Source organism: Ornithorhynchus anatinus, chromosome 13, assembly GCF_004115215.2.
Source record: "Ornithorhynchus anatinus isolate Pmale09 chromosome 13, mOrnAna1.pri.v4, whole genome shotgun sequence".
Lineage (NCBI taxonomy): Eukaryota > Metazoa > Chordata > Mammalia > Monotremata > Ornithorhynchidae > Ornithorhynchus > Ornithorhynchus anatinus.
In genome coordinates this window covers 1796326-1809031 of record NC_041740.1, presented here as the reverse complement: position 1 = coordinate 1809031, position 12706 = coordinate 1796326, and the positions used below count along the sequence as shown (strand labels likewise).

Sequence of the window (12706 nt, the reverse complement as noted above, 5' to 3'; positions counted from 1 at the left end):
TTTCAAAGGGGTCGGGCCGGTAGGGGGGGAGGCCGGCCCGCCCACAGGAATCCCAGCCCCAGGCCACAGAGGCCCCGAGGAGGGGGGGGGGCCGGGGAGGGACTCCCCCCTTCCTGGAAGCCTCGCCCCCCACCCCGCACACCCCTGTCGAGGTCAGGGCCGAGGCCTCCGTCTGTGGAGGGGACGAAGGAGGGCCGGCCCCCTCGGGCCTCGGCCTAGGCTCCTTCGGGACAGTCCCCCGGCGAAGCGACCTGCCCAAGGTCACCCAGCAGACCGACGGCAGGCCCGGAATTAGAACCCAGCTCCTTCTGACACTCAGGCCCATTCTCCGACTATTAGGTTCCGCTGCTCCTCGACAGGGCTATCCCTAGGTGCTCGGCACAGCGCTCTGCACACAGTAAGAAGCGCGGCTTAATGGATAGAGCCCGGGCCCGGGAGTCAGAAGGACCCGGGTTCCCCGTTCTGCCACTTGTTGGCTGTGCGACTTTCAGCAGATCACTTCACTTTTCCGCGCCTCAGTTCCCTCAACTGTAAAATGGGGATGAAGACCGCCAGCCCCCTGCGGGCCGTGGACGTGGGCCGAGTCCAACCTGATTAGCTTGTATCCACCCTGGCGCCTAGCACAGCGTGTGACGCAGAGTAGGTGCTTAACCAGTACTTTCATGGTTACTTTTATTATTATTCTGTGGGCCTCAGTTCCCTCCTCTGCAGAACGGGGACGAAGGCGGCGAGCCCCTCCTGGGTCGTGGACCGTACCCAGCCTGACTAGCTTGTATCCACCCCAGCGCTCGGCGCAGTGCCGGGCACGCAGTGAGCGCTTCACGAATACCCCCCCCCCAAATATAATAATAAGTAAGCGCTCGATAGATCCATCCACGAATTGATTAGCACAGCCCACCTACCCCAGCCGAACAGAGTGAAGCCCCAGAGATATTTCTTCTCCGAGAAGAAGGCCATGAAGATGAGACTGTGCAAGTAGAGACCTTCCACCAGGATCCAGTAGTAGTTGGTGGCCAGGAAGTAGAGAAAGAGGGTCACGGCGACTTTGCAGCCCACCTGGGTGGGGAGGAGGGGGCAAGATGGACCGGGGGGGACGGCGGCAGGGGGCCGCGGGGGGTCCCCGGGGCGTAGCTCCGCGGCCGGGCCCCGGGGCGAGGGTGGGTGACGTCTCGGCGTCGGGCTGGGGTGGTCTTCCCTCCCGCTCCCGGTGGGCACTCACGAGCTGCGACTTGTCGGCGGGGGGAGCCTCGGTGCCCGCCTGGGGGTCCTGGTGGGCGGCGATGCGCTCCACCTCGTCCAGGGCCAGGCGGGAGTAGAGGACGGCGTCTTTGACGAAGATGCTGACGGCCCTCAGCATGAAGGACACGAACAGGTGCTTGTGGATGGAGTTCCGCGTGCAGTGGAGCCGCCTGGGGGGGCGGGGGGCGGGACCGGACGTGGGTGGGGGGGTTCCGGGCCGGAGGGACCCCACCCCCCCGTCCCGTCCCAACCCCCCGGGATCGCCAGCCCCGACCTCTGGGACTCCCAGTCCTGTGTCCACCCTGGATCCCACGCCCGGGCCCTGCCCCGGCCTCGACCCCCGAGACCCCCGGCCCCATGTCCGCCCTAATTCCAGCCCCCGGGACCCTCACTCCTGACCGCTCCCCCTAGATTGTAAACTCGTCCTCTAGACCGTCGGCTCGGGGAGCGAATGTCTCCGTCGTACTCTCCCAAACGCTTAGTACAGTGCTCCGCACACAGTAAGTGCTCCATAAATACGATCGAACGAAGGAATAATAATAATGTTGTTTGTTAAGCGCTTCCTATGCGCCAAGCACTCTTCTAAGCGCTGGGGCAGGCCCGGGGTAATCAGGTTATCCCACCTGGGGCTCACGCTTTTAATCCCCATTTTCCAGATGAGGTCGCTGAGGCGCAAGAGCATCTAAGTGACTCGCCCGAGGTCACACAGCAGAGAAGGGGCGGAGTCGGGATGAGAACCCACATCTCTGCACTGGGCCACGCTGCTTCTCGGTGAACGAGTGAAGGAACCAATGGGCCCCAGGACCCCCAGGGTCTGCACCTGCCCTGGCTGCGGCCCCGGCGTCCACCCCGGGCCTGCATCCGGCCCCAACTCTCGGGACCCTCCCCCGCCCCCGAGGGTCTAATCCCGGGGGTCGGCGGGGAGGGGCGGAGGTGTGCCTACCTGAAGTAGCCCAGGATGAGGACGGCCACGCTCAGGGAGCCCAGCGAGATGGAATAGCCCACGGTGTAGATCAGCCCCAGCCGCTCAAACACCTCCTGCTGAGGGGGGCGGAGGCGGGGACTCACAGCCTGCCCCATCCCCCTCATCCCCTGCTGGGCAGCCCACCCCTCGCACCCTACAGAGTCGTGACATCATCATCATTCTGGTATTTGTTAAGCGCTCACGGTGTGCCAGGCACTACCGAGCGCCGGGGCGGATCCTAGCCAATGGGGTTGGACACGGTCCCTGTCCCGCACGGGGCTCACCCTTCTCCGTCCCCATTTTACAGATGAGGTCACTGAGGCACAGAGGAGTAAGGGGCCCGAGGTCCCACAGCAGCCAAGCGGCGGAGACGGGGTTAGAACCCACGACCTTCTGACTCCAGATGGGAAGCCAGGGGAGACCAGAGAGGGCAGGTTGGAGGGGAGCGGAAGTCGCCGGGGGTCCCCGCCCGGGACGGCGGGGGTCACCTACCCGGTCTTTGGTCTCGTTGGTGAGAAACTTGAGGCACTCGCTGTAGTTGGCCCAGGCCCTGTTGTTCCCGGGCACCAGCTCCCAGCTCCCGTTCAGGTCACATCGCCGATAGGCCTGGCCTGGGGACACGGCGGGGGGCCTGGCTGTGGACCCCCGGACCCTCTCCTCCACCCCCTGCTCCTGGGACCACCCCCCTTTACCCTAGGACCTCCATTCCTCCCCCCAACCCCCGGGCCTCCCCCCTCTCCCCTCCTTTACCCTAGAGCCTCGGCCCTCCCAGTGCCCCCCGCCACCACCCGATCTCCCCTCCCAAGCCCCCCTCCTCTGGGAAGCCTGCCAGGGTCCGGTGGTCGTCGTTCCCCCCGCCCCCTTCGCCTCCCCTCACTCCCGGAGTGGAACTGGGGGCCGGGAAATGCAGGCTGGGGGCGGGGCGGGGGGCTCCAGGGCGCGGATGGGTAGGGGGACACTGGGCATTTACCTTTGTGGTTGAAATCATAGATGTATTCGGGGCAGGGCACAGATACCACCTTGCCAGGCACGCCCTCCGGCCAGCACACCAGATTGTCCCACTCCGGTGGGCAGAAGCCATCTGAATTGGGGACGGACACACAAACGCACATGTCAGTGGACGGATCGCAGCTGTTGCTCCTCACCCCCCTCCGTGGTCCCTGGAGATGCCAATCCAGGGGCCCGTGCTTTGTTCTATCCCCTAATAATAATAATAATGGCATTGTTAAGCGCTTACTATGTGCCAGGGACTGTACTTGGCTGCTGGGGAGGAGACGAGCAAATCAGGTTTGACAGGGTCCCTGTCCCACGTGGGGCTCACAGTCTCAATCCCCGTTTTCCAGATGAGTGAACTGAGGCCCAGAGAAGTGAACTAATAATAATGATAATTGTGGTATTTGTTAAGCGCTTACTATGTGCAGAGCACCGAACTAGGCGCTGGGGTGGACACAAGTAAACAGGCTTGGCCACGGTCCCTGTCCCACGTGGGGCTCAACGTCTCAATCCCCGTTTTCCAGACGAGGGAACTGAGGCCCAGAGAAGGAAGTGAGCCCACGTCACAGAGAAGACAAGTGGCGGAATCAGGATTGGAACCCAGGGCCTTCTGACTCCCAGGCCCGGGCTCTAGCCACTACGCCGTGCTGCTTCTCAGCTTCTTCCCTCAGCTGTGCGTCCTCAGGTGGTCTCTCGGAGCCTCCTTTTTTCCTATCCATAAAATGGGGCCGACTCCCTAACCCCCCCACACCGAAAAAAGCCCCCCGAGGCTCGAGTCGGGGAAGGGTTCGAGTCACCCGGGGTCTCTCTCCCTTAGGAGGAGGAGGTTGAGGGGGGGAGATTGGCAGCTGGAGGCTGGGAAGCCCCGCTGCCAATTTCTTTTCACTAGGCCCGTGTGGGTTTGCCGGCGGGGGCCGGAGACAGACTCCAGTAGGGGTGGCCGTCCCCGTTTTATGGACGGCCAGGGGAGACCAGAGAGGGCCCGTGCCCTGCCTGAGGTCACACGGCGGCAGGGCGTTTGGTCTACAGCTTTAAGCGCTCAGTAGATACGATTAAATGAAATGCCCAGGCTGGGGGTCCCTCCGCTCCTGCCCCCCCATCGACACTGGGCCTCTGGAGGGTGGGAGGGAGCGATGCCTCACCCCCTGTCCCCCCACTACCCACTGTTCCTCCCTACCCACCCGCCCCCGGCCGTGGAGAAGGATCCCGGACGTGTCACTGCGGTCAGCAGCCACCCCGCGGCCTCCGAAGCCGGGACCGTGAAGGCGTCTCTGTCCCTCCCCCGGCCTGTTAGGCTTGGCTCGTCCTTCCGGGGGGCACCCGCCCCCCAACCCCCTGCCCCCCAACCCCTCATCCTCCCCGCCACCCGAGGAGGGCCTGTGCCCTCCAGCTGCAGGGAGAACGACAACGGGCCCGGGGTGGGCCGGGGGACTGGGCCGGGGGACACGAGGCCGGGGTCTGGGGGCCGGGGGGTGGGGGGGAGGAGGGGCGAGGGTGGGGGGCAGGGAAGGCCAGTGGAAAGCCAACCCTCCCGGCCGGCGGCAGCTCGGAGAAGCCGCAGAGCATAGATGTGGCTCCCACAGGAATCTGCTTTCGATCTCCCTGCAGTAGGTTTGCTTGGGTTTGGAGGTTTCTCGGCCTCTGTTTTTTTATTCACATTTTTCCAGTTTCCCTTCAGTTTTTCCCTCCCGGCCCAGGGTTTTCTTTGGAGGGAAGCGGGTAGGCTCGGGACGGGTCCGGGGACGAGGGGAGCGAGGCGGGAGGGTGTTTTCGCCCACCCCGCTGGGCGGCACATCTCCCGCCCCCCACCTTGGGTCTTCCCCTTCCAGGGGTCTCCAGGCCGGCCCCCGCCCCGCGTCCCTGCAGCCTCTTCGAACTGCCCCGAACCCCCACCTCCTCTGGGTAGCCCTCCCAGGTTCCCCCCCACTCACACCCACCCCTCCATTAGGTGATCTAAGGGGGCGGGAGGGCGGGGCCGGGTCGTTCCCCCGTCAGAGACCCCCCCGCCGCCCCTCCGGGGGTCAGGGGTGATAACTAAGCCCCTTCCCCCGCAGAGGCTCGGTAGCAACGGTCCCCTCCAACCTCCCTCACCCGACCCAGATCCCCCTCCCCTGGCCCATTGATAGTAATAATAATAATGATAACTGTGGTATTTGTTAAGCGCTTACTACGCGCCAGGCACTGTACGAAGCCCAGGGGTTGGAAACGAGCCAGTCGGGTTGGACGCAGTCCCTGTCCCGCGTGGGGCTCACAGTGTCCATCCCCGTTCGACAGTTGGGGTCACTGAGGCCCAGAGAAGTGAAGTGACTTGCCACCGGATACCCAGCGGATCGGTGGCGGAGTCGGGATTAGAACCCACGACCTCCTGCCTTCCAGGCCCGTGCTAGTGGTTTGGCAGGGAGAGCCCGGCCCGAGACCCACGGGTCTCGACCCCGTCCACCGCGCGTGACTGTCCGAGATTACGTGAGCCGGTAGGAGCCCAACCCCCCACTCAGGTCGAACCCGCAAAGGCCCCCAGAGAGCCGAAACCCTTCCTGCAGTCTAACCTCCATCCCGCCTGCTGCGCCCCCCCGGCCACACAACTCGACCGACTGCAGAGGCCGGGGAGACGACGTAGGCCCAGAGGAGCCGGGTGACCCGGGGGCGGCCGTCCACCCCCTCCCCGGTCCCCGGGCGAGCGCCGGGCAAACACCTCGGCCTCCGGGCGGCCCTACGAGAAGCCAAACCCGGGCCCGAGGTGTTGATTTAAGCGGGGGAGGCGGACGGGGCCGGGGGACTGGACCGGCTTGGCCGGGCGACCGCAGGGTTTATCCCGGGAGAGGGGGGCGCGGCGAAGGGGGAGCCGGGGGAGGGGGCTGGATGCGGTCACTCCAACAGGAAGACCATCGGTCAGCCGCCAGGGCCGGCCGGGCCGCAGCGGCCGGCCGGCCGGGCGGCGGGCGTGCGTGTGCACGCGAGGCCGTGCGCGGGGGGCGGCCTCTGAGCCGCCGTGAGGGGCGAGGGCACGCGGGGGTCCTCGGCTGCGGGCCTGGGGGGAGGCCCGAGTGCGTGACTGTGTGACTGTATGAGGAGTCTTGATCTGTGGGGGGTGTTGATCGGTCTATTGTATTTCAGGAGCGCTTACTATGTGCAGAGCACTGGACCGAGGGCTTGGGAGAGGACAACAGAACGGTAGAAGAGACGAGTTCCCCGCCCACGACGAGCTTTCAGTCTAAAGGTCAGTGTGTGTCCCGTGTGCTTGCGTGAGCTCGCGTTCGGGAGCTGGGGGGTGAGGCGGCCTGGTGGTTGGGCAGTCACCGTGCGTGAGTCTCTCTGGGGGTCGGGGGGCATCCCACCGGCTCCCCGGGATCTCGGAGCAGGAGACCCCCCCCCGGCTCCCACCCCACCTCCCCCGTTGCCGGGCACGGGGGGTTGCCCGAGGCCGCAGAGAAGACCGTCCGGGGCGCCCGCGCCCGACCGCCCGGGAGCTGGCCGGGGAGGCCGCTACGTGCCGCGGCTCAGCGCTCTGTGGGTTTGGGGGTTTGGACGGCCGGGGGCCCGATCCAACCCAAACAGCCTCTGTTCTCGGGGGGCTCGAGGCCGACGACGGGGAGGCCGAGGGGGGACAGCTGGGGCCAGAATCCAGAGGTCATCTCGTCCATTCCTCTGCCTCCAGCCTGCCCTCGGACGGCCCCCGGGAGAGACCCCCGCGGGACAGGGACTGTGTCCAACCTCATTCGCTCGTATCCGTCTCAGCGCTTAGGACGGTGCCTGGCACCCTATAAGCGCTTAACCAATATCATTATTATTATTATTTTCCACCCCCTCCCCTGGCAATGGTCCCATCCCCCCCATCCCGGCAGGGAGGGGGCAGCCGAAAAAGGGGTCGGGGGGAGGGAAGAAGGTGGGGCTGAGGCAGGGTGGTCTAGCGGGTAGAGCCCGGGCCCGGGAGTCAGAAGGACCTGGGTTCTCATCCCGGCTCCGCCGCTCGACTGCTGGGTGACCCCGGGCGAGTCACTTCACTGCTCTGGGCCTCGGTTGCCTCAGTTGTAGAACGGGGATTAAGACCGTGAGCCCCACGAGGGGCAGGGACTGCGTCCAACCCGATTAGCCTGTATCTGCCCCGGCGCTTAGTACAGCTCCTGGCATATCATCATCATCATCCTCATCAGAAGCCGTCGCGTCGTTTCTGATTCATAGCGACTTTATGGACTTCGGCCGTGGAGTTTTCTTGATAGACAGTGCCCGGCACGTACTAAGCGCTCGATAAATACCACTATTTTTATTAGTCTTTTGAGAGAAGCAGCGTGGCCTAGTGGAAAGAGGCCGGGCCTGGGAGTCAGAGGACGTGGGTTCTAATGCCGGCTCCGCCGCTCGTCCTCTGTGTGACCTCGGGCAGGTCGCTCCCCTTCTCCGTGCCTCAGTTACCTCACCTGTAAAACGGGGTTGAAGACCGTGAACCCCATGAGGGACAGGGACCGTGTCTGACCAGATTTATTTGCGCTTACTAGTGTGAGGCACATAGTAAGCGCTTAATAAATACCACGATTATTATTAGTCTCCCGATCTTCTGGCCCGGGACGCCTTTAGACTCTGGGTGCAGAAGCTGATTCTCTGGGTAGCCGCCCTCCCCCTAATTTGTGTGGGGGGTCTCAGAGACCCCTACCCCCAGTCCCAGCGGCCTCTGGGGAGCAGGAAGGCGCGGAGGCGGGGGAACCGGGGCCCCGTGTCAGAGACAGATGTGTGGGCGGGGAAGCCTCGGTCTTCCCGTCTGCGTTTGTCCCAAACACGCCTAGCAACACACATGTTCCCGGGGCCGCCCGCTCCCTGCCAACTTCGCGGACCAGATGGCCGCCACGGAGCCCACGTGGAGAGACCCGTGCGTGCCGAGGCGGGCCACCGGTCGTGGGTCTGATCGTGCGCCCGTCCTCCCCCTCCCCTGCGGGACGAGGGGTCCCTGAGGAAAAAAAAAAAATAACAATAATAATAATAACGATGATGATATTGGTGTTGGTTAAGCTCCTAGTGTGTGCTCGGCACTGTACTAAGGCACTGGGGTGGGTACAAGCAAATCGGGTTGGACACGGTCCCTGTCCCATCTGGGGCTCCCGGTCTTCGTCCCCATTTTACAGATGAGGTCACTGAAGCCCGGAGAAGTAAAGTGACTCACCCAAGGTCACTTCCTACGTGCCAGGCGCCGTACTGAGCGCTGGAGTGGATGCAAGCAAATCGGCTTGGACCCAGACCACGTCCCACACAGGGCTCACGGTCTTCATCCCCGTTTTCCAGAGGAGGGAACCGAGGCCCAGAGAAGCGGCCTGCCCGGGGTGGCACAGCCGACGAGAGGCGGAGCCGGGATTAGAACCCGGGTCCTCCCGACGGCCAGGCCCGGGCTCGGCCTAGGCCCGGCTGCTGTTGGCAAGGCGGTGCTCCGGGCACCGAGGGATCCGTCTGCTTCGACCGGCTCACAGTGAAGGCTCATTACCGGCTCTCTTTCCGCCCACCCCATCCTTAATGTCGTTACCGGGACGGGGCTAATCACATTGCGCTTCCGTCCCCTTCCCCCACCCCTTCCCGACCTGGAAAATAGGGCAGCGACGACCACGGGGGGTGGCGGGTGGCCAGGAGAGAGGTGGGCGGTGACACCCCCGGCGTTTAGAACAGTGCCCGGCACCCAGTGAGCGCTTAACACATACCATAATCATTATCATTATCCCTACTAGTTCAGCGCTTAGCGTTCGTCGATCCACTCGTTTATTGAATGAATTTATTTACCTACATTAATGTTCGTTAGTGAACGAATGCTACGCAGTCGATAAATTCATTCAATCGTCTCGAGCGCTCGCTGTACTATGTCCTTGCAGCTCGGTCTAGGGGGCAGAGCCCGGGCCCGGGAGTCGGAAGGTCGTGGGTCCCGATCCCGGCTCGGCCCCTTGTCTGCTGCGTGGCCTCGGGCGAGTCGCTTCACTTCTCTGGGCCTCGGCGGCCTCATCCGGAGAATGGGGGTTGAGGCTGTGAGCCCCACGTGGGACGGGGATCGGGTCCCAACCGGTTTGCTTGGGTCCATCCCAGCGCTTAGGACGGTGCCCGGCCACATGGTAAGCGCTTAACAGATACCATCATCGTCATCATTATCGCGTCAAGCACTGTGCTGAGCACTGGGGGTTCCAGCCGGGGCTTCCGGAGCCCCCACCCCTACTCTGGCTCGGGCCCCTCGGCCCAGAAATTCCGCTGATCTGGATGGGCTAAATCGGCGGGGGTTTCCCTGTCCCCCCTCTTACCCCGAGCCAATTTCCTGTGGCCGCCAGAGCCGCGCAGGTGCCGGGGCGTTTAATAAGGCGTTGATTGGGGAGAAGGGGAAGGTAGGGGGGGGGGGGCCTCCGGAGGTGGGTTCGGTCCGGGACAATTTCCCAGTCCCCTGCATGAGACAGAGGAGTCGCTGAGCTCCCGGCTCTTCCCCGTCCCCCCCATCCAGGCCCAAAGTCCCGGGAAACCCCGCAAAAAAAGGAAATGGAAGAGGAGAAAGCGACCGCGCTTCTAAATCGGCCCGCCGCCCGACGTCCATTATGACCGCTGCCTGGTTTCTGCCGGGCCCTGGGACCGGATGCTCATTTCCGGGGCAGAGAAGGAGGGGGTCAGGCGGTGGAGGCCGGGGCGGGGGAAGCGGGGCCTCCACACAATTCATCAGTCATTCATTTATTCGGTCAGTCGTACTGACTGAGCGTTTACTGCGTGCAGAGCACCGGACTGAGCCCCTGGGAGAGGACGACACTAAACAGACATCTTCCCTGCCGTGTTTACTGAGCGCTTACTGGGGGGGCAGAGCACTGGGCTGAGAGCTTGGGAGAGGACGGTATAGCTTCGTTGGTGGACGCGTTCCCTGCCACGATGGGCTTACAATCCAGAGGGACTGGCTACAGTCTGAAAATTTGGGGGTTTAAAGGGTGTGGGAGAGGGGGCTACAGTGCTCTGAAAATCTGGGGGTGTAAAGGGTGTGGGAGAGGTCGCCGGGGACCCCAGAAATGCCACAGGGCAGAGCTCCTCCCAACGGCAGAGCGCCGGGGCGTGCTGGGATATATTTCCATTACCCTATTTATTTTGTTAATGAAAGGTACATCGCCTCGGTTCTATTTAGTCGCCATCGTTTCGACGAGACGTTCTCCCCCCCCGACTCTGTTCATCGCCATCGTTCTCGTCCGTCCGCCTCCCCCGATCAGACCGTGAGCCCGTCAGACGGCGGGGACCGTCTCTATCTGTTGCCGACTTGTTCATTCCGAGCGCTTTGTCCAGTGCTCTGCACCTAGTAGGCGCTCAATAAATACTACTGAATGAATGAATGGGATGGCCCATCCACCCCACCCCGGTGGTCGCCCATCCGCCTCCGACAGAAACGCGGCCCCGTCGGCTTTGAAGCCGTCCGCCCCCCTCCCTCCCCCGGCCGCTCTCCTCCGCCCACCCGGCCCGCGCGCTCCGCTCCTCTCATGCCAACCTGCTCGCTGGGCCCCCGTCCCGTCTCTCTCGCCCCCGACCTCTCACCCGCCACCCGCCTCCGGCCCGGAACGCCCTCCCTCCTCAGATCCCGCAGACGATGACTCTCCCCGCCTTCGAAGCCTTATCGGAGGCCCGTCTCCTCCAAGAGGCCTTCCCGGACTGCGCCCTCCTCTCCTCTTCTCCCACCCCCTTCCGCGTCGCCCTGACTCGCTCCCTTTCTTCATTTCCCCCCCTTCCCGGCTTCCTTGCCGCTTACTAATAACGTTGGTATTCGTTAAGCGCTCGCTAGGTGCAGAGCACCGTTCGAAGCGCTGGGGTAGATTCGGGGTCGTCGGGTCGACCCACGTGAGGCTCCCAGTCAATCCCCATTTTACAGATGAGGTCACCGAGGCCCAGGGAAGTGAAGTGGCTCGCCCACGGTCACCCGGCTGACCGGTGGCGGAGCCGGAAATCGAACCCAAGACCTCTGACTCCCAAGCCCGGGCTCTTCCCACTGAGCCACGCTGGATGTGTCTGTTTAGGGCTCTCAAGCGCTCAGTACAGTGAAGCGGCGAAGAAGCAGAGAAGCAGCGTGGCTCAGTGGAAGCGGCCCGGGCTCGGGAGTCAGAGGTCATGAGTTCGAATCCCGGATCCGCCACTCGTCAGCCGTGTGACTGTGGGCGAGTCACTTCACTCCTCTGGGCCTCGGTTCCCTCATGGGTCAAATGGGGATTAACTGGGACGACCCGACGACCCTGAATCTCCCCCAGCGCTTAGAACGGTGCTCGGCACGTAGTAAGCGCTTAACCGATACCAACATCGTTATTATTACAGCGCTCTGCACACGGGAGCCGCTTACTCGATACCACTGGCCGACACGCCGAGAGGACTCGTCTGGCCCGTCCCGGCGCACGTCGGGCCGGCCTTCCGCCCCAGCCCGGGGCACGGTGCGGTGACCCGTCTGCCCCTCGCCATCGCCCCTCGCCCGGGCCCCGGGGCGCGCTGGGTTGGCCCACCTGCCCCCTCACCTGGGAAGGGGTACAGCTTGCTGTCCAGGCGTCTCTCACACTTGGCCTGGGCCCGGTTGAGGAGGTAGATCTGTTCCTCCTTCGTGAGGACGTCGTCGGCGTCCACCTGCAAGAGGAGGGAGGACCGTCAGGGACTGGGGCGGGAGGGGGCCGTCGGGAAACAGAGCCGGGGACCCCCCCCCCGCGCCCCCCCTCCCCCATCCCCCTGCTCCTCTTTTTATAATAATAATGTTGGTATTTGTTAAGCGCTTACTAGGGGCCGAGCACCGTTCTAAGCGCTGGGGGAGATCCAGGGTCATCGGGTGGTCCCACGTGGGGCTCACGCACCTTTAATCCCCATTTTACAGATGAGGGAACTGAGGCCCAGAGCGGTGAAGTGACTCGCCCACGGTCACCCGGCTGACGAGCGGCGGAGCTGGGAGTCGAGCTCACGACCTCTGACTCCGAAGCCCGGGCACCTTCCACTGAGCCACGCTGCTTCTCACTGAGGTACTCGTTAAGCGCTTACTACATGCCGGGCACTCTTCTAAGCGCTGGGGTAGGTAGAACTCGATTAGGTCAAGGGGGCCCCGGGGGCTCACGCTCACAAGCAGGAGGGCGAACGGGTAGTGAATCCCCACTTTCCAGTTGGGGAAACCGAGGCGCCGAGGAGCCAAACGACTCGCCCGAGGTCACGCAGCAAGCAGCTGAGGTCGGGGGAAGCGGCGTGGCTCAGTGGAAAGAGCGTGGGCTCTGGGGTCAGAGGTCATGAGTTCGAATCCCGGCTCTGCCACTCGGGCTGGGTGCCTGCGGGCAAGTCACTTCACTTCTCTGGGCCTCAGTTCGCTCATCTGTAAAATGGGGATGAAGACGGCGAGCCCCACGGGGGACAACCTGATGACCCTGTGTCTACCCCAGCGCTTAGAACAGTGCTCGGCACATAGTAGGAGCAGCGTGGCTCAGTGGAAAGAGCCCGGGCTTTGGAGTCAGAGGTCATGGGTTCGAATCTCGGCTCCGCCACTTGTCAGCTGGGTGACTTTGGGCGAGTCGCTTC

The 12706-nt window shown here is 63.7% G+C and overlaps 1 protein-coding gene across 5 annotated transcripts in view; it reads right to left on the bottom strand.

Moving 5' to 3' along the window:
* PTH1R (parathyroid hormone 1 receptor) overlaps positions 1–12706 on the bottom strand; it is a 58508-nt gene that overhangs the window by 6450 nt on the left and 39352 nt on the right. For 4 of the 5 annotated variants that reach the window (XM_029077297.1, XM_029077294.1, XM_029077296.2 and 1 more), the window contains exons 3-8: positions 11674–11779; positions 3174–3284; positions 2696–2814; positions 2183–2280; positions 1220–1409; positions 903–1056 (exon numbers count right to left, since the gene is read on the bottom strand). In XM_029077297.1, coding sequence (XP_028933130.1) covers positions 903–1056; positions 1220–1409; positions 2183–2280; positions 2696–2814; positions 3174–3284; positions 11674–11779 — 778 coding nt within the window. The remainder of the gene's footprint in view (positions 1–902; positions 1057–1219; positions 1410–2182; positions 2281–2695; positions 2815–3173; positions 3285–11673; positions 11780–12706) is intronic. The other variant, XM_029077298.1, reaches the window with a different exon arrangement.